Source organism: Miscanthus floridulus, chromosome 10 (assembly GCF_019320115.1).
Source record: "Miscanthus floridulus cultivar M001 chromosome 10, ASM1932011v1, whole genome shotgun sequence".
Classification (NCBI taxonomy): Eukaryota; Viridiplantae; Streptophyta; class Magnoliopsida; order Poales; family Poaceae; genus Miscanthus; species Miscanthus floridulus.
In genome coordinates this window covers 138,859,706-138,879,871 of record NC_089589.1, presented here as the reverse complement: position 1 = coordinate 138,879,871, position 20,166 = coordinate 138,859,706, and the positions used below count along the sequence as shown (strand labels likewise).

Below are 20,166 nucleotides of genomic sequence, written 5' to 3'. Positions count from 1 at the left end.
GAGCGACTACTGCTTCGGCTACTCTGACTCTGATGACGAAGGCACTTATGATCCTACTCGTGAGTGCTTCAACGTTGAGCTCGGGATGCCAAGCCCGAGCGATGAGGATGAAGGGGCAGGCAGTCGCTTCCCACCCCATGAGGGGTCAAGTGACGCCGCACCTCTACACGTCGAGTCCCCGGCGGCGTGGAATGAGAACCTCGCCCCCGAGGAGCTTCGGCGCCTAGACCTGGAGCAGCTCTGTGAGCTTCAGGCCAAGGTCGAACAAGACCAACTCCTTATGCAGTAGCTCCAAGACACTCTCGAGCAAGAGCAGTGGGGTCGCGGTGATGGTGGAGTAGCCTGGCGGAGGGCTCACGACGTCAACCACCGCATCAACAACGATGAAGGGGGCGAGCAACCCCCTATCTTCAATCGCGCTAGCCAGAACGTCACGGCAGTGGCGATGCTACTCCGGACAATGCCCGAGCCCTCTACCTCGGAGGGGCGACGGGCCCACGGTGAGCTCCAAGACCTCCTTGAGACCGCCGCGGTACAGTAGGCCAAAAGTTCCGCCTCTCGACGGCGCGGGGGCGCCTCAAAACTACCCATGTTACCGCCTCGGCAGGATAGAGAGGCCTCGGTTCATCCAAAGCCTGGTCGGGCACCAAAAGCATACAAGGCCCCCTCGGTGCACGACCGCCTCGGCGACCGACGCGAGGCGCAAGGCGACCATGATGCGGTCAGCAGGCGATGGCGCCACGACAATGATGGGCCCGCCTGAGGCTACCACCCACACCAGGGCGGTCGGTACGATAGTGGGGAGGACCGCAGTCCTTCTCCTAGGCCACCTGGCCCTCGAGTCTTCAGCAAGGCCATCTGCGGTGCCCACTTCCCGACCCAGTTTCGGCAACTAGCCAACCTCGCAAAGTACAGCGGCGAGACCAATCCCGAGCTATGGCTGGCCGATTATCGCCTGGCTTGTCAGCTAGGCAGCGCGGACGATGACCTGCTCATCATCCGCAACCTCCCCTTGTTCCTGTCAGACTCGGCGCGAGCCTAGCTCAAACACCTCCCTCCCTTCCAGATCCACAACTGGCGCGACTTGGTAAAGGGCTTCGTTGGGAATTTCTAGGGCACATACGTGTGCCCCGGGAACTCCTGGGACCTCAAGAGTTGTTGCTAGATGCTGGACAAGTCTCTCCGAGACTTCATCCGACGCTTCTCCAAGCAATGCACCGAGTTGCCCTGCGTCGGTGACTCGGAAATTGTCCAGGCATTCCTCTCTGGCACCTCCTGCCGAGACCTGGTCTGGGAGTTAGGCCAGAATGTACCGACCATGGTGGCCGCACTCCTCGACATTGCCACCAACTTTGCCTTGGGCGAAGAGGCTATCGGGGCCATCTTCCCCGACAATGACACCAAGGGGAAGCGGAGGGACGAGGCCCCCGGGGCCTCGGCCTCCCACCTCCCCAAGAAAAAGAAAAAGGGACGCCAGGGGATGCAGGAGGTCCTCGAGGCTGGTCTAGTCGCAGTCGCAGATCGCAAGAATCCCCGAGGCCCCACCAGAGGCCCCAGGCTCTTCGACGACATGCTTAAGAAGCCCTGCCCTTACCACCAGGGCCCGGTGAAGCACACCCTCGAAGAGTGCACCATGCTCTGGCATTACTACACCAAGCTCGGGCTCCACAACGATGAGGTCAAGAAGAAAGACGCCGGCGATAGGGACAACGACAAGGACGATGGGTTCCCCGAGGTGTTCAATGCCTTCATGATCTTTGGTGGGCCTTCAGCGTGCCTCATGGCGCGTCAGTGAAAGAAGGAGCGTCGTGAGGTCTTCTCGATTAAGGTGGCCACTCCCCGGTACCTCGACTGGTCTCGGGAGGCAATCACCTTTGATCGGGATGACCACCCCGATTACGTCTCAAACCCTAGGCAGTACCCACTCGTCGTTGACCCGATCATCGGCAACACCCGGCTCACCAAGGTGTTGATGGACGGAGGCAGCGGTCTCAACATCCTCTACGCCAACACCCTAGAACTCCTGGGGCTCGACCAGTCATAGCTCCAAGGCGATGCCACGCCCTTCCACGGCATCGTGCCGGGGAAATGCACACGACCCCTCAATCGCATCGACTTGCTCGTCTACTTTGGCACTCCCTCCAACTACCGCAAGGAGGTCCTCACCTTTGAGGTGGTTGGGTTCAAAGGGACCTATCACGCCATCCTAGGGCGCCCATGCTACGCCAAGTTTAGGGCGATCCCCAACTACACCTACCTCAAGCTCAAGATGCTTGGCCCCAACGATGTCATCACTGTCGAGTCCACGTACGAGCATGCATACGACTGTGACATCGAATGCATTGAATACGCCGAGGCTCTCGTGGAGGCCGAGGCCCTCATTGTCAACCTCGACCAACTTGGCAGCGAGGCGCCCGACTCCAAGCGTCGTGCTAGGACTTTCAAGCCTGCAGAGGCCGTCAAGCTCGTCCCGGTCGACCCCACCTGCTCCAACGGCCGAGCGCTGCGGATCAGCGCCACCCTCGACAGCAAATAGGAAGTCATGCTCGCCGACTTTCTTTGTGCAAATGCCGATGTATTCGCGTGGAGCCCCTCGAACATGTCGGGCATACCGAGGGAGGTCGCCGAGCATGCCTTAGACATCCAGACCGGTGAAGCAGCGCCTGCGCCGATTCGACGAGGAAAAGCGCAGGGCCATCGGCGAGGAGGTGCAGAAGCTGTTGGCGGTCAGATTCATCAAGGAAGTGTCCCATTTAGAGTGGTTAGCTAATCATGTATTAGTTAAGAAGAAAAATGGGAAGTGGAGGATGTGTGTAGACTACACCGATTTGAATAAGGCGTGTCCAAAAGTCCCATTCCCGTTACCTCGAATCGACCAAATCATTGATTCCACTTCGGGATGTGAAACCCTGTCTTTCCTTGATGCATATTCCGGTTACCATCAAATCAAGATGAAAGAATCTGACCAGCTCGTGACTTCTTTCATGACTCCATTCGGCATGTACTGCTATGTGACTATGCCATTCGGCCTCAGAAACGTAGGGGCCACATACCAACAGTGCAAGACCTAGGTCTTTGGCGAGCGCATCGGGTGAACCGTCGAGGCCTACATGGACGACATTGTGGTCAAGTCCAGAAAGGCCAGTGATCTCATCGACAACTTGGAGATAGAATTCAAATGCCTCAGAGGGAAGGGCATCATGCTCAACCCCGAGAAGTGTGTCCTCGGGGTCCCCCGAGGCATGCTCTTGGGATTCATAGTCTCAGAGCGCGGCATCGAGGCCAACCCAGAGAAGGTCTCGGCCATGACCAACATGGGACCAATCCGAGACCTCAAGGGAGTGTAGAGGGTTATGGGATGCCTTGCGACCCTGAGCCGCTTCATCTCACACCTTGGCAAAAAAGGCTTGCCTCTGTACCGCCTCTTGAGAAAATCTGAACGCTTTTCCTGGACCCCCGAGGCCGAAGAAGCCCTCACCAAGCTCAAAGCACTGCTCTCCAATCCTCCCATCCTAGTGCCGCCAACCAAGGGCGAGGCCCTCTTGCTCTACGTTGCTGCAACGACCCAAGTGGTCAGCGCGGCTGTAGTGGTCAAGAGGCAGGAAGAGGGGCATGCTTTACCTGTCCAATGACCTATTTACTTCATCAACGAGGTGCTCTCCGAGACTAAGACACGCTACCCCCACATCTAGAAGCTGATCTACGCCATAGTCTTGGCTCGACGCAAGCTGCGTCACTACTTCGAGTCCCACCTGGTGACCGTGGTGTCATCTTTCCCTCTAGGAGAGATAATCCAGAACCAGGAGGCCTCGGGTAGAATAGCCAAGTGGGTCGTGGAACTCATGGGGGAAGCCCTGTCTTTTGCGCCTCAGAAAGCAATCAAATCCCAGGTCTTGGCCGATTTTGTGGCTGAATGGACCGACACCCAACTGCCACCTCCTCAAATCCAGGCGGAATGCTGGACCATGTACTTTGACGGGTCCCTGATGAAGACCGGGGCAGGCGCGGGTCTGCTCTTCATCTCACCCCTCAGAGTGCACATGCGCTACATGATCCGTCTCCACTTTGCCGCCTCCAACAACGCAGCCGAGTATGAAGCCCTCGTCAACGGCTTGCAGATCGCCATCGAACTTGGAGTACGGCGTCTCGACATACAGGGCGATTCGCAGCTCGTCATCGATCAAGTAATGAAGGAGTCAAACTACCATGACCCCAAAATGGAGGCGTACTATAAGTTGGTACGTCGCCTAGAAGACAAGTTTGACGGTCTCAAACTCAACCACATTCCATGAAAATTCAACGAGGCCACGGACGAACTGGCCAAGATGGCATCGGCACGGGCCTCGGTCCCCCTGAACATCTTCACTAGAGACCTCCACAAGCCTTCCATCGACTACGCCTCGGCGGCGGAAGAGGGCCCACCGGTCGAGCCCACCACAGGGCCCAAGGCCCCCTCTGTCATTGAGCCCCCTGCGGCTGAGCCCGAGGTCATGGAAATCAACGCGGAGCCTCCTGAGGCCAACCAGGGCACGGACTGGTGAGTCCCGTTCCTTGATTGCCTCACTCGAGGAGAGCTTCCTGCAGACAGGACCGAAGCCCGATGGCTTGTGCGACAAGCCAAAACTTACGTTCTCAGCAATGACGAGTTGTATAGGCAAAGCCCATCTGGCATCCTCCAACGGTGCATCACCACCGAGGCAGGCCAAGCCCTACTTTGGGACTTGCACGTGGGGGCCTACGGGCACCATGTAGCGACTCGGACGCTCGTCAAAAACGCCTTCCGCCAGGGGTTCTACTGGCCAACAACGGTTGCTGACACCACCAAGCTGGTACGCTCCTGCGAGGGATGCCAGTACTATGCGCGACAGACGCACCTCCCAGCCCAAGCCCTCCAAACCATCCCCATTACATGGCCATTCGCCGTGTGGGGGCTAGACATGGTTGGGCCTCTGTAGAAGGCCCCCGGGGGCTATACCCATTTGCTAGTAGCGATCGACAAGTTCTCCAAGTGGGTCGAGGCTCGTCCGATCACTCGAATCAAATCCGAGCAAGTGGTGCTTTTCTTCACTGATATCATCCACAGGTTTGGGGTTCCAAACACCATCATCACTGACAATGGGACACAATTCACCGGCCACAAGTTTCTAACATTCTGCAACAACCACCACATCCGCATGGCCTGGTCGACCGTAGGACACCCTAGGACAAACGACCAAGTAGAACATGCCAACGACATGATCCTACAGGGCCTCAAACCAAGAATATACAACTGGTTGAAGTAATTTGGCAAGAAATGGCTTGCCAAACTCCCGTCGGTCATCTGGAGCCTGAGGAACACTCCGAGCCGAGCCACGGGGTTCACACCGTTCTTCCTGGTCTATGGAGTCGAGGCCATCCTCCCCACTGACTTGGAGTACGGTTCCCCGAGGCTACAGGCCTACAACGAGCAGAGCAACTGCACTGCCCATGAGGACGCCCTCAACCAACTAGAGGAAGCCCAAGATGTTGTGCTGCTACACTCGGCCAAGTACCAGCAAGCCCTACGATGCTATCAAGCTCGGCGCATTCGAAGCCAAGACCTGAAGGTGGGTGACCTGGTGCTGAGACTGAGGCAGAGCAATAAGGGTCGCCACAAGCTGACCCCACCATGGGAAGGGTCGTACATCGTCGCCCAAGGGCTAAAGCCCAGAACCTACAAGCTAGCCAACGAGAAGGGCGAAATCCTCACCAACGCTTGGAACATAGAACAACTATGTCGCTTCTACCCTTAAATTCCCAAGCATTGTATACATTGTTTCTTGAAATACATTAAAGAAACGTTCTTTAGTTGTTCTAATTTTTTGAGAAACCCCGCCCCCCATCGATGGGGGAGCGACGTTACGATAATGCTATAAGCAAGACCTAGCTCTGCCTCTGTAGAACCGAGCCTCCCTCGGGGACTAGAAGGGGGGACCCCCCCTAAGTCCCAAACACCATTTTTTAGTCATTTTTCGAAATCGTTTTTCGAAAAAAAATCCTACGCCAAACTCTCTCACGTGCTCTGACAAATCGATTGTAAAAAACCTAAGGACCGAAAGTCTGTCTCAGGGCCAAAAGGCCGGCCGAGTCACGAGATGGCCTACGGCTCTGGGTTATGGCAACTCCCTCACCACCTTTTGCCCGAAGGGCAGCTTAGGCTCTGAGGAAGTTTTTTGCAAGAGATATGTTCAAAGACGAGACAGAGGGCAGAGGCTCGGAAATACAATAAAAAATATTAAAAAGAGTATACACATAAGTACTTTAAAAAGGCCTCCACGGCCACAAGCGTTATGATACAATGATGTAAAGTCCTAATCTATTTACATGGCCCCTTTGGCCCAGGTCAAAACTCCGGGTCGCCAGCGTCGGCTGTCGGCGTAGGAGGAACCACCTCCTCTTCGAACAAACTGGCCAGCGCCATGCCAAGGGTCTCAGCCGCCTCCACCAGCTTCATGACCTCGTCTTCAGCCTTCTCATCATCCTCGGCCATGACGTAACCATCGCTAACGGCCTCGAGGTCGATGCTGGCGTAGTGCGAGGAGACGACGGCCAGGGCGTGCTTGATGCCTGTGTGCAGCGCCCTCTGGAGCCGCTCGCGGACTCGGCTGCTCAACGCGATCAAGCGGCTCCTGAGGGAGCTGCCCGACTCGACCCCCAACCTCTAGGGCCTCACAGGTGGTACGGGCACTGCTCTGCAGCGCGTTGTGCTCCCGGATCTCGGCCTCGAGCATCGCCTGCACTTCAACGAAGGCCTCAGCTGCCCGGGAGACCTCCTTCTCCAACCCTGCACCAAGACAGGCGGGATGGGGTTAGACACCAAAGAAAAACAAGCCGAACAGGGGCGCGAGCCTATGAGACTCACCCTTGGCTTTCTCCTTCTAGTTTTGGACCTCAACCTGAGAGGCCTCGGCCTCCCTGGAAGCCTCCGTCTCCAGCTCTGTGTCACATCAGGGAGTTAGGAGTCGAACACAAGAAAAACAAATAAAGCAAGGGGCGTGGCTCAACAAGACTCACCCTCGGCCTTTTCCTTCTAGGCTAAGGCCTCGACCTAGGAGGCCTCGGCCACCTTGAGGGCCTCCGCCAAGGCACCTTTCGTTAGCAGGTGCGCGCCCTGCTCCACCCCCAGCTGCCCGGCGATGGCCTTGGCAGAGACCTCCAATTGTTCGGCCCGGGACCTAAAGGTGTCCCGCTCGCCGGCCACCCGGGTCAACTCCTCCTCTAGCTCCTTGATCCACGCCACCAAAGGGGCGGCCTGCTCCCGAGCCGTGGCTGCCTCGGCCTTCATGTCAGCACAGCGAAGGCAGAGGTCCTCCACCTCCATGCTCCGCGCTGACAGAAGCTCGTTGGCACCGGCGAGCAGGTCCTTCTGCTACCGGAGCTAGTCCTGGACGTCCCTCTCCCACCATAGGAACATCGACTTCCCAAGGGACCAGGCCTCGAGTTCCTAGGTAGGCAGAATAAACGTCAAGCACTGTGAGAAAACTCGAGAAAAAGACGACACATCACAAGGAAAGAAAGCGCGCACCTGGGCAACACCGGGCAGATCGTCAGCCATGACGGACAGCGCTGTCCGCAACGACCGCTCCGCTAGCTGGCGGAATTGCTCAAAGGAGCCCCAGCGCCCCCCTTGGCCGCGTCCTCGAGGGCGAATAGAGGCTCCCCCTCAGGGTCGTCCTGGCTCCACCACAAGACACGCGGGCTATCCCACCCGTGGGGCTCGGGTTGTACCTAGACGAGGGCTGAGCTCCCATCACCAGAGGTCGGAGCTGGCTGCTCCATGGTGCTGGCCGCCTCGGCATCTGCCACCTTGAAGGGTCGAGATGGCGGACTAGAGGGGGGGTGAATAGTCTTTTCTAAAATTAATTATGTCGGCTAACCGATACAAATGCGGAATTAAAACTATCGGTCTAGCCAAGACTATACCCCACTATATATGTTCACTAGCACCTTGCAAAGATAACAAATATGCAACAAAGGTGCCGGGCTAGTTAGAGCACTCCTAAACAATTCTAGGAGCAAGGTCACAGAAACCTATACCACTAGTACTTTAAGCAACAAGGAAGCTCCTACACATGCTAGTAAGCAAAAGCACAAAGCCAACTAAGCTCACTAGCAAAGCTCAATAACAAGGCAACCAATGCCTAATTAGAGAGCGCAAATACTTAGCTACACAAACTAAGCAATGTGACTAACAAGGTTACTAAAACCAAATTAGCCACGCAAGGGAGCTACTTCTATGCTACACAAGCAAGAAGATAATTAGCAAGCTACACAAGCTATCTAATTACAAGAGCAACTACACAAGCTTAATATGTATAAAAGTAATTGCAAGCTTGTGTAATGGGGATGCAAACCAACGGGAAGAACAAGGTTGACACGATGATTTTTCTCCCGAGGTTCATGTGTTTGCCAACACGCTAGTCCCCGTTGTGTCGACCGCTCACTTGGTGGTTCGGCGGCTAATTAGCATCACCCGCTAAGCCCGCACGTCGGGCACCGCAAGAACCTACCCCTTGAGTGAGGGTAGCTCAATGACACGCTTTACTAGAGTTGCTCTTCGCGGCTCCCGCGGGGCGAGCACAATGCCCCTCACAAGCACTTCTCCGGAGCGCCGCACAAGCTTCTTGCGCGCTTCGACGGAGACCACCACCAAGCCGTCTAGGAGGTGGCAACCTCCAAGAGTAACAAGCACCACCGGCTTGCAACTCGATCACCTAGTGCCACTCGATGCAACCTCACGATGCAATCGCACTAGAATCGCTCACTCACACAATCGAATGATCACTATCAAGTATATGTGTGATGGAGGGCTCCCAAGCACTCACAAGCATGGACACTAAGTCCCTTGAGGTGCTCAGCACCAGCCATGGCCGAAGGCCACTTCTATTTATAGCCCCAAGGGCTAAACTAGCCGTTACCCCTTCACTGGGCAACGGTCGGGCCGACCGGACGCTCCGGTCGTGTTGACCGGACGCTGGACCTCAGCGTCCGGTCGCCCACAGACAACCACGTGTCCAGATTCCAACGGTCACTTGACCTGACCGGACGCAGCAGCTTCAACTGACCGGACGTTGGACCCTCAGCGTCCGGTCGTTTCTAGTAAGCTCCCGAGCATGACCGGACGTGTCCGGTCGAACGCGATCGGACGTAGCACCAGCGTCCGGTCACTCTCTAGCTACTGCTACACTCTACGTCAGTGCGACCGGACACAGGCAGTCAGCGTCCGGTGCATTTGGATCTAGCGTCCGGTCACTTGACCAACGCTGGCAGCTCCTCCATTTTCTTCACCCTTGCTCAAGTGTGCTAACCACAAGAATTTGCATCCGGCGTAATAGAAAATAGACATTCCATTTTCCCGAAAGCGCCGAATCCCGCCAAGCTTGCAAACACCACCTCCTTTGTAAATGTGCCAACACCACCAAGTGTACACCATCATGTGTATGTGTGTTAGCATTTTCACAATCATTTCCCAAAGGATGTTAGCCACTCAACTTGCCACGCCACTCGATCCTAGCGATAATGCAAAGTTAGATCACTCGAGTGGCACTAGATGACCGATATGCAAACAAGTTTGCCCCTCTTGATAGTACGGCCATCTATCCTAAACCCGGTCATAAACTTCTCTACACACCTATGACTGGTGAAATGAAATGCCCTAGGTTATACCTTTGCCTTGTGCATTCCATTCCATCTCCTTCAATGTCGATGCAACACATGCACCAACACGATCAACAATGATATGATCCACTTCATATCATCACATGATCATATTGGTTCATCGATCTTGACTCTACTTGCTCTTCACCATTGCCATCGTCCATCGGTGCCAAGTCTTGCTCAAGCTTCACCGCCACGTGGTCCATCACTCCAAAGCCTTCGACTTGCCCTTCACGCTTGCAACCGGTCCATCAAGCCAAGTCTTGTCTTGATCTTCTCCACCTTGATCACATGACTCAATGTCATGTCTCATGTGCATTTAAGCTCCTTCATCATCACATGTGTGAGCTTTGCAACATCTCCAAGCCATTTTCACCTTCATGGCATATGTTGCTCATACACATGTACCTGTGGACTAATCACCTGTGTATCTCACATAAACATAATTAGTCCACCTAGGTTGTCACTCAATTACCAAAACCAACAAGGACCTTTCACACCTTCTTCCCCCAGGAAGTATCATCGGAGGAGATCGAATGAACCTCCACCTCCCGGGCGCTCTCCTGTGACAGCAGCGGGTCTTGGACCAGGGGCGATACTAAAGCTTGTCCCGCCTCCGTCTCCATATCCTGGGCCGCCAGCTTTGCCACGCCCACTCTGGCCTCCGCCACCTCGGCCTCGGTGGTCCCGGGAGCTCCAGCCTCCACCACCATGGCCTCGGAGGTCCTAGGGGCCTCGACCTCGCCCTCGGTAGCCTCAGCGACTGAAGGCGCCTCGGCTTCATCTAACTCACAGGCCTCGGCCTCGCGGGGCGTAGGTGCCTCCTCCCCTGCTTGCTTCGTGGCTGCCCTGATAGCCTCTTCTTGGGCGACCGGCTCCTTCGGGTCGGCCCTCGCCAATGCCGCACCATGCTGTATGGCGGCCTGCGCCTCCACCACCCGTTGAGCGGTGGAGCTAGTGCTCACCTTGAGCGCCTTATGTGGCACTAGGGCGGGCGCTTCCGCCTGACGCTTCTGGCTGAAGGCAAAGCACTCACAAGGTCAGCATGTGACCAAAGAACAGGTGGGAGATGCTACAAACTCCACTAACAAAACACTTACCTTGAACGGGGACACAATACCTTCCGCACCGCGTCCCTTGTACTATGCAACGGCGGTGGCGGCGGCGGTGGCACGGCCCCCGTGTCCACCGGTGCCGGCTAGCCCTCGCTGGACTCTGACGCCCCCTCGACCCTCTGTGGAGGCTGTTGGGTCACCCCCGCCGTCGCCCTTTCCACCTCCGCCATCGAGCCCATCGGGCTAATGGCACGCTTCCCCAACGCCCGTGTCTCGGGCATGTCGGCCTCGGCCCCAGGGCGGGCGATCGCCGACGCCCCGGGCGTAGTCCCCCTCCTCCTGGAAATGCCGGGCCGCTCGCCGACGCCCCAGGCATAGTCCCCCTAACGTCAGGGAGATGGTCCAGAGGACCCTGCCCCGCCTTTCTCTCGTCATCATCGCTCGAAGAATCCATCGGCGACGGTGACGGAGATGGCTCCACTAGGAGATCGTCACACCTCTGCTGCCAGTGATGTTTCTCCAGCTCGTCGTGCTTGAGGCCCTTCCTCTTGCGCCTTGCCTCCTCGGCATCCTTCCACTCCTTGTATGAATCGGCATGCGCCCTGTTCACCGCTCGCCGCTCGGCGTCCTCGAGAACGGGCGCGGGGAGGCTCACACATCCCTCATCCCCTACAGGAACGACAAACACAAACAAGGGAATAGATCGAAAATGTAAGGAGCAAGGAGGCCTCGGGGGCCGCAGTGGTGCGTGACTCACCAGAGAGATGTACCCCCGCGATGGGCGCATCAGGAATGGGGTCAGACCGCTGCTCCTCAGCCGCCCCTTCACCGTCTCTCTCACCCGACGTAGAATCTCCTCGTCGGAGAGAGCGACGGCGGACAACTAGACGCCATCGATCGACTCATCTAGTGTCATCTTGAACAGGCGCTACCGCCAGGCCATCAGCGGCAGCACCCTCCAGCGGTGGAAGGCCGCCACGACCACAGCCGCCGTAAGGCCGCGGCTGCACAGCCTCTCCAGCGCCTCTAGGAGCGGCCGCAGCTTGGGCTGATCAGCCATCAGGACGCCGTACCTCCACTTCTCTGGTTGGCTCTCCACGACCCTCCCGGTATAGGGGAGAAGCCTGCCGTCGTCATTGCAGAGGTAGAACTAACTGTTGTACCAGCGACGGTTGGATGACGCGAGCTGGGCCAGGATGTAGAGGGGCTGCCGGTCTTGGCGCACTTGGAGGGTGCAGCCACCGGCCCTCAACACCTTCCGCGTGCCCGTCATGCCCGCCGGCTTGGTGGTGAGCCCCACCCGAAAGAGGTGAAGCCACAGCTCCCAGTGGGGGGGCAATGCCTAGGTACCCCTCGTAGACGGCAATGAAGATGGCCGCCTATGCGATGGAGTTGGGGTTGAAGTTATGGAGCTCCATGCCATAGTAATGCGGGAGCGCCCGCATGAACCGGTCCGCCGGTAAGCCGAGACCACGCTCGTGGAAGGCCATGAAGCTCACGATATAGCCATCGCGTGGCCTCGGCTCTAGCTCGCCCCCCCGGAGCAATCCACTCTAGTCTGTTGGGGTCGGTAACTGGGCGGAGGAGACCATCGTCGATGAGCGACTGCAGCGTCGCCATGGACACATCGGACAGACCCCAGGGATCCGCCTGGATGACAATAGCGCTGCCGGCCATGGGTGCGGTGGAGAATGCCGGCGCTCTCTTCCTCTGTTCTTAGCAACCGCTCAAGGGCAAAAAGGGCAAACACAGGCAGCAAGGTAAGGAGGGGCAAGGCATGGCTCGTCTTGTATTTATGAGGGAAGGAAGGGGGTGAAATGGACGAGCGATGAAATCGGGGAAGTTTCCCTTAGATCTAGCGCAGTTAATCTGGATCTGACCAAGCCACCCATGCGTCCACCTTTTCCTTATTAATCGCGCACACAGTAACGTCCCATCCATAGACGTCGCATCACATCTGACCACAGCAACGGCAGGCACCGTTCCGTCTCCCCGAGGAACCACCTCAAAAGGCGCACCCGCTGTTGTCAGTCGATGGGAGGGGAATATCCTCCACCCGATTCCTTTCAGACTAAGGAACTGGGCACCGAGCCTGTTACGGTCTAGGGGTTTGAAGGCTGGGCCCCCGAGGGTCTCGACAGCCACCCCAGGACAAACAGAGTCAGGGATGACTATGCGTGAGCCCATACATGGCCATGGCCCAAGCAAGCAATTGCTTGGGATGCCCTAAGTCATGTTTGAGACCGGCAGGGAGGTCTCTGAATGTGATCCCACCGTAGGGAGGCATCGAGCCCCTGGGGCCAATCAAACGGCCCTGGGACCCACTAGAGAAGCCCTCTGGTACTTTTGGAGTGCGTCTCTGGACCGCTAGTCGACCCCTATCGAATGGGGCATGGGCCTCCACTCAGACTTACCCGGTAACAGCTCACCAGAGGTGTCACTGCTCGCGCCCACCGAGGGTAGCCTGGCATACTCCACCCCTCTTTCCGAACGAAAAGGATGCACGAGGGCCACACAAAAAAGATGGGGAAACTCCTGATCGCCCTCTTGCTTCGAGCAGAGACTCGGGGGCTCTTCTTGCAACCAACCTGATTCCTTTCAGACTAAGGAACTAGGCACCAAGCCCGTTACGGTCTAGGGGTTCGAAGGCTGGGCCCCCGAGGGTCTCGACAGCCGCCCAGAACAAATAGAGTTAGGGATGACAATGGGCGAGCCCGTACATGGCCGAGGCCCAATCAAGCAATTGCTTGGGATGCCCTAAGTCATGTCCGAGACCGGCAAGGAGGTCTCTGAATGGGATCCCACCGTAAGGAGGCACCGAGCCCCAGGGGCCAATCGAACGGCCCTAGGACCCACTAGAGAAGCCCTCTGATACTTTTGGAGTGCGTCTCTGTACCGCTAGCTGACCCCTATCGAATGGGGCACGAGCCTCCACTCGGACTTACCCGGTAATAGCTCACCGGAGGTGTCACTGCTCGCACCCACCGAGGGTAGCTTGGCATACTCCACCCCTCCTTCTAAATGAAAAGGATGCGCGAGGGCTGCACAAAAAAGATGGGGAAACTCCTGATCGCCCTCTTGCTCTGAGCAGAGGCTCGGGGGCTCTTCCTACAACCAACCCGATTCCTTTTAGACTAAGGAACTAGGCACCGAGCCCGTTACGGTCCAGGGGTTCGAAGGCTGAGCCCCCGAGGGTCTTGATAGCCACCCTAGGACAAACAGAGTTAGGGATGACTATGGGCGAGCCCGTACATGGCCGAGGCCCAAGCAAGTAATTGCTTGGGATGCCCTAAGTCATGTCCGAGACCGGCAGGGAGGTCTCTGAATGGGATCCCACCGTTGGGAGGCACCGAGCCCCCAAGGCCAATCGAACGGCCCTAGGACCCACTAGAGAAGCCCTCTGGTACTTTTGGAGTGCGTCTCTAGACCGCTAGCCGACCCCTATCGAATGGGGCATGGACCTCCACACGGACTTACCCGGTAATAGCTCACCGGAGGTCTCACTGCTCGCGCCCACCGAGGGTAGCCTGGCATACTCCACCCCTCCTTCCGAACAAAAAGTATGCGTGAGGGCCGCACAAAAAAGACAGAGAAACTCCTGATCGCCCTCTTGCTTCGAGTAGAGGCTTAGGGGCTCTTCCTGCAACCAAGCCGAGACCCCTGACCCAAACTCGCACTCGAAGGCTCGGCAAACATGATAAACACCCCTCCTTCCAAATGAAAAGGATGCGCGAGGGCCGCACAAAAAAAGACAGAGAAACTCCTGATCGCCCTCTTGCTCCGAGCAGAGGCTCGGGGGCTCTTCCTGCAACCAAGCCGAGACCCAGCGACCTGAACTCGCACTCGAGGGCTCGGCAAACACGATAAACACCGCTCCTTCCGAACAAAAAGGACACGCGAGGGCCGCGCAAAAAAGACAGGAAAACTCCTGATCGCCCTCTTGCACCGAGCAGAGGCTCGGGGGCTCTTCCTACAACCAAGCCGAGGCCTAGCGACCCGAGTTCGCACTTGTGGGCTTGGCAAACGCGATAAAACCCCTCGCTCAACATGAGAAAAGCCCCTGGAGGAATAAATCCACTCCTCCAGGGCCTCGGGGGCTACACCCAGCGGGTGCACTCGCGTGCACCCACCGAGCCCTTGAGTACGAAATACCATCCCGCCAGGAGCTGCCATGAGCCAAGTCTCGTCAAAACCTCAGGAAGAGCGCTCACACTCTCCCCGAGGCTCGGGGGCTACTGTCGGGTACCATAAAAGGGGTCCCCTAAGCAAGAGCTGAAAAGATCGCTTAGACCTTGTAAAAATCAAAACTAAGAAACAACCGCCAGCAAACCCCTGCCTTATCCGAGGCTCGGCTGGACCGTCTGGCCCACCTCGAACAATATCCAGGCTCACCCGAAGCGGGCTCGGCCCAGAGCGAAACCACGAGGCCTCGGACGAGGAACCGACTCTCTGCCTCGCTCAATGCCCCGGACCACGAAGCCTCGGACAACGAACCGATTCTCCGCCTCGCCCGAGGCCCCGCCCGTAAGGCCTCGGACGAGGTACTGATTCTCTGCCTTGCCCGAGGCCACGCCCATAAGGCCTCGGACAAGGTATCGATTTTCTGCCTCGCCCGAGGCCCCACCCGTAAGGCCTCGGATGAGGTATCGATTCTCCGCCTCGCCCGAGGCCCCGTCCGTAAGGCCTCGGACGAGGTATCGATTCTCTGCCTCGTTCGAGGCCGGCTCGGCAACAACCCCGTCGCCTCTGCCTTGACTGACTTCTCTAACAGGACATCACATCCAACTAGCGCGTTCAACCACTCCCGCGACATCAGCCGAACGACGGCTCGATACAGCGGAGTGGTCGACGAGATGAGAGTCACATCGATGCCACGCCGTCCGGGACAAGACGGGGCGGGGGTTACCGGTCGCTGTGCTCGGCGCTGTGCCCACGACCGACACCCGTGCTGCACTGTGCTGCCTAACCCCACCTGCTCCAAGGACAGCGCGGCGTGGAGAGTCATGTCCGGGTCCCTGTAGCCTCAGAATCGACGTACAAAGACCAACTGCTCCCTCCGAGCCTCAGCTATCTGCTTTGGGGCCTCGGCAGCCTCGAGACTCACGCCCGCCGAGCCCCCCCAATGGTTCAGCCTCTGCACCAACTGGGCCTCGGCTCCCTATGTTGTCAACATACAGTGACCAGCACGTCGTCCACAATACGTGCCATGCCCTGCGTCAAGCCATCACAGGAGCTCCCATGTCGCACAGGATCGGGCGTGACCGGCGCGTCGCTCCAGTGCATCGAGGACAAGACTGCTCCACCGACCATGCCACCACAGTGACAAGCTACAGGGCTCGGACATGTCGCCTCTGCTCACAAAACACCACATAGCAAATCCATGTACCGCCCCCGTGCCTCCCTTTGACTATAAAATGGAGTGACCGGGGCTGCTTCTAGGGGATCGGAAGGAGACAGACACCACGCATGCAAGCAACGCACAACGCTCTGTAACACACACTCTTCTTCACTACACGAGATCAACATCTCAAGCAACCCACGCAAGTCTACGCAGAGACCTGGGACAAGCTCCCTCTCTCACCCAGCTTGTAAACCCCTACTACAAGCACCTCGGTGCAAGGAATACAAGATCGCTCTCTCAGACTGGACGTAGGGCACCTATTGCCCAAACCAGTATAAACCTTGTGTCTCTTTGCATTACCATCCGGGATTAGGGATACACAGTACATTTTCACTAGTCGGTTGAGGGCCTGCCGGTCCAAAACACTGACACATAGCATCAATGGCATGGGGGACCTCCAAGTTTGGCCAATAAGGCAGATACTGAAAGAAGATCGATTGTTTCTTGAAAGGTACGCCTTCGACAGGAGGTGTGCTTCTATCTCTGTTTGTCCCATCTGGATTCTTCTTTCCATAGACGACGCGTATGTTTTTCACCATTCTGTACACGTGTTCTCCGCTATGACGTCTCTCTGGAGGGGGTTTAATCTCCGGGGCGTTGTCATAAAATCTAAAGAATAATTTGCTGCGGTACTTGTGACTTGTCTTTAAGAAGCGTCGGTTCCTTAGGTAAACTATCTTCTTGGATGCATCCAGGTACACCCATGTAGTACCATCCAAGCAAACCAAGCATCCCGTCTTTCCTTTGATCTGTCCAGACAAAGCAAACAACGTGGGGTAATCATTGGTAGTAACAAATATTATTGCTCTACATATGAAGTCCTTCTTTTGGAATGCATCGTACATCTGCTCCACCAAAGAATTTGAGACCAAAACCTTCCCCCCTTAGTAGAGCAATTTTTGGGAGGTGCCCAAGGCCTCCCCAGTTTTTTTTCACGGGTTGGAGTGAGTGACCCGAGGAGGAAGAAGGTGCTACAGCTGTTTTATATGTGGGTCATTTGTAGGGGCGGCTGGTGATTAAGTCGCCCCTACAAATCAGAGCTATATATATGGGGGCATTTGTAGGGGTGGCTCAATCACCAGCCACCCCTACAAATAGCAACTCCAGGGGCGGCTGGTGATTGAGCCGCCCCTACAAATCAGACCCCATTTGTAGGGGCGGCTCGTATCACCAGCCGCCCCTGCTGTTCCATTTGTAGGGGCGGCTGGTGTCTGGGCACCCGAGCACGCCACTGTAGGGGCGGCTCCATCACCAGCCGCCCCTACAAAAAATTCGAACCATTGCTAAAAATCGTTTTTTACGTAGTGTTTCTCTCCACATTTTTTTGGTCGGGCCCTCCATAACTAACTCTATAAATGTGGAATCTATCTAGAGTCATGGATAGCTATGAATACTAATCCAAATAGATCACCTCCTTCCTGACAACATGAATATGAATCCTAATTCAAATAGAAAAAAATAAAAATAGAAATCAGACAAAGCTTATCGTAATATCAAACCACGAAGAGTTTTAGGTTTTGGTCATTTTTATTTTTGTTTTCCTGTTTTTCTTATTAGCATGAGAAGTTTCTTTGTGTTTATCTTTTTTTTTTTGTCCGCTTTACCATATCCATTGGCTTCCCTTTTTTTCAAGGTTTTCTTTTCCCACATATGAGCATCTATCGTTAACTTCCAATTGATTTTTTCCGTCTCTTTTTTTATTTTTAACATATATAAATATTATAAAAAACAAACAATAGATATAATAATAAATAGTATGAGCAGTTGAAATTCATCTCTTCCTTAAAAAATAGAGATTTACACCACTAAAGTTATTGGTGCAATTTTTATTAGAAAAGGACTTATCTTATTATAGTCTGATTTAGCTGATGATCAACTAATCCAGAGCAATTTGTTGTCTATATCGGTATAAATAAACGTGTCTAATATGCACGCACAAATGTAGTATTAAAGTGATGATATAAAATTAACATATATAAATATTATAAAAAACAAACAATAGATATAGTAATAAATAGTATGAGCAGTTGAAATTCATCTCTTCCTTAAAAAAATACAGACTTACACCACTAAAGTTATGGATGCAATTTTTATTAGAAAAAAATACTTATCTTATTATAGTCTGATTTAGCTGATGATCAACTAATCTAGAGCAATTTGTTGTCTATATGGGTATAAATAAATGTGTCTCAGATGCACGTACAAATGTAGTATTAAACTGATGATATAAAATTAGCTTGTATTATGAATGTCATAGTTATCATAAAATTAATAGATTATAGCTTTAAATTTTTTAAAAAAGAGTGAAACGTAAATATGTATCATTTCGGTTCTTGATTTCCATGAATATCTGATAGCTTGTTTCTCCCGTTGCAGCGCACGGACACGATGGCTAGTAATAACTCAATTGATGAACCAAGGGATATATGGATCACAGCGAGCTGGTGCCGGCCCTGTACGTGGGCCTGAATGAAGAAATGCTGCCACACCCAACAACCAAGAGCATGCATATGCATGGTGACCTCCGGAACGCGGCGGCGTGCATGTGCATGTGCATGCATGCGTGCAGCTAGCTAGCTAGTAGACACGGTCGGGTAGTGGTAGGGGCCGGTCCTGCATCTTCTATCTGCATCTGTATGCATGATCTACGGCTTCTACCTCGACCGTAGAGGATATGCAGTGCAGTAATGCAGTAGCAGTGTCGAGGATATGCAAGCCCTACATCATCAGATCGGAGAGTATGCAGTAGCAGCAGTGTCGTCAAGGATATGCATGGTAGATTCGGGTGACAGATCATCGACTGTCAGTACACATTTTGATTACAGGCCGGACCAGAGAGAGAGAGAGAGAGAGAGAGAGAGAGGTGTTCCAACAACAAAAGGTCCAGCACGTCCTGGACTGGACGACAAAAAGGCTATATATATGTAGTAGTAGGAGCAACCAGTAGGTGTCAATGAAACAGTTGATACATACAACGGCATTTGGTTTATGGCCGGGGTGAACAAGGACGGCTTGAGTAGATCCCTTCCTTCAAGCATTTGGACCCTGAGCCAAATATGCCAAGATTGTAGGTCGATCCGATCCGCCCCCAGAGAACGATCAGACAAGGTCGTCCTCTATCGACATTGTCCTTGGGCCATCTCCAACAGCTCCTCCTCACATAGGCCTAAACATACATTCCAGCCAAAATATTAGCTAAACATGAACATTTGGAAGGTTTGACCAGTCAAAACAAGTGAACGCCGGTTCAAACGAAATTACCAGAATTTCGAAGATCCAATCCATTTCGATTATTGGGTCCGATGTTTTTTTGCCATTAGAACCCCAGACACGAAAGACGAGCAGATAACTAGCCCTACGAAATGAATTGATGGTGCATTGCCTGGTTAACCGACAGCATTGTACGTACGTATTAGCTTTGGGACGGCCGGTCTTAATTTATTGGCATGGAAATGTGGTTGAGGTGGTTGATCTGGGCGAGGGTTCAGGATTGCATTCCCTCCCCCACCGGACGCCAATCATTCATTTCAGCGCGTGGTTGCAGGAATAATATTAAGATGACAATATAGCATATACCAGGGTCCAGGGGTCTTGCTAATGCTTGGAGACTTTCTTGGACATGTGGGCTGTGGACAAGGACCCGTGGGTTCCATTCAGCCCTTGTTTAGTTTGCGAAAAGTTTTCCCAAAAAGTGCTACAGTACTCATCACATCGAATCTTGCGATACGTGCATGGAGCATTAAATGTAGACGAAAAAAAACTAATTGCACAGTTTGGTTGAAAATTGCGAGACAAACGTTTTGAGTCTAATTAGTCCATGATTGAACACTAATTACCAAATAAAAACAAAAATACTACAATAGTCAAATTTCCAACTTTCCACAAACTAAACACGGGCTCATGTCCAGTCCAGGCCCCCACCCTATTCATGTCTCACATGCCATATATGCAATGGCCCCACACTAGTCAACATGATTCAGTGTATAAATACGATAAAATCCAAAAATCTATATAAATTTCTGAAACAAATCTAGC

The 20,166-nt window shown here is 54.4% G+C and overlaps 1 protein-coding gene across 1 annotated transcript; it reads left to right on the top strand.

Moving 5' to 3' along the window:
* The first annotated feature begins 1,633 nt into the window (after window positions 1-1,633).
* Window positions 1,634-2,536, top strand: LOC136489795 (uncharacterized). The gene is made up of 2 exons (XM_066486339.1): window positions 1,634-1,787; window positions 2,211-2,536. Exons 1-2 carry the CDS (start codon window positions 1,634-1,636, stop codon window positions 2,534-2,536), a joined length of 480 nt encoding a protein of 159 aa, XP_066342436.1.
* Window positions 2,537-20,166: the final 17,630 nt, after the last annotated feature.

Excerpts from the sequence above, each read along its gene's own strand:
- LOC136489795 (XM_066486339.1), top strand. The coding sequence starts at position 1,634 with ATGCTCTGGCATTACTACACCAAGCTCGGGCTCCACAACGATGAGGTC. Across the intron at positions 1,788-2,210 it reads TTCAGCGTGCCTCATGGCGC|GGCGCCCATGCTACGCCAAG; the intron begins GTCAGTGAAAGA and ends ACGCCATCCTAG.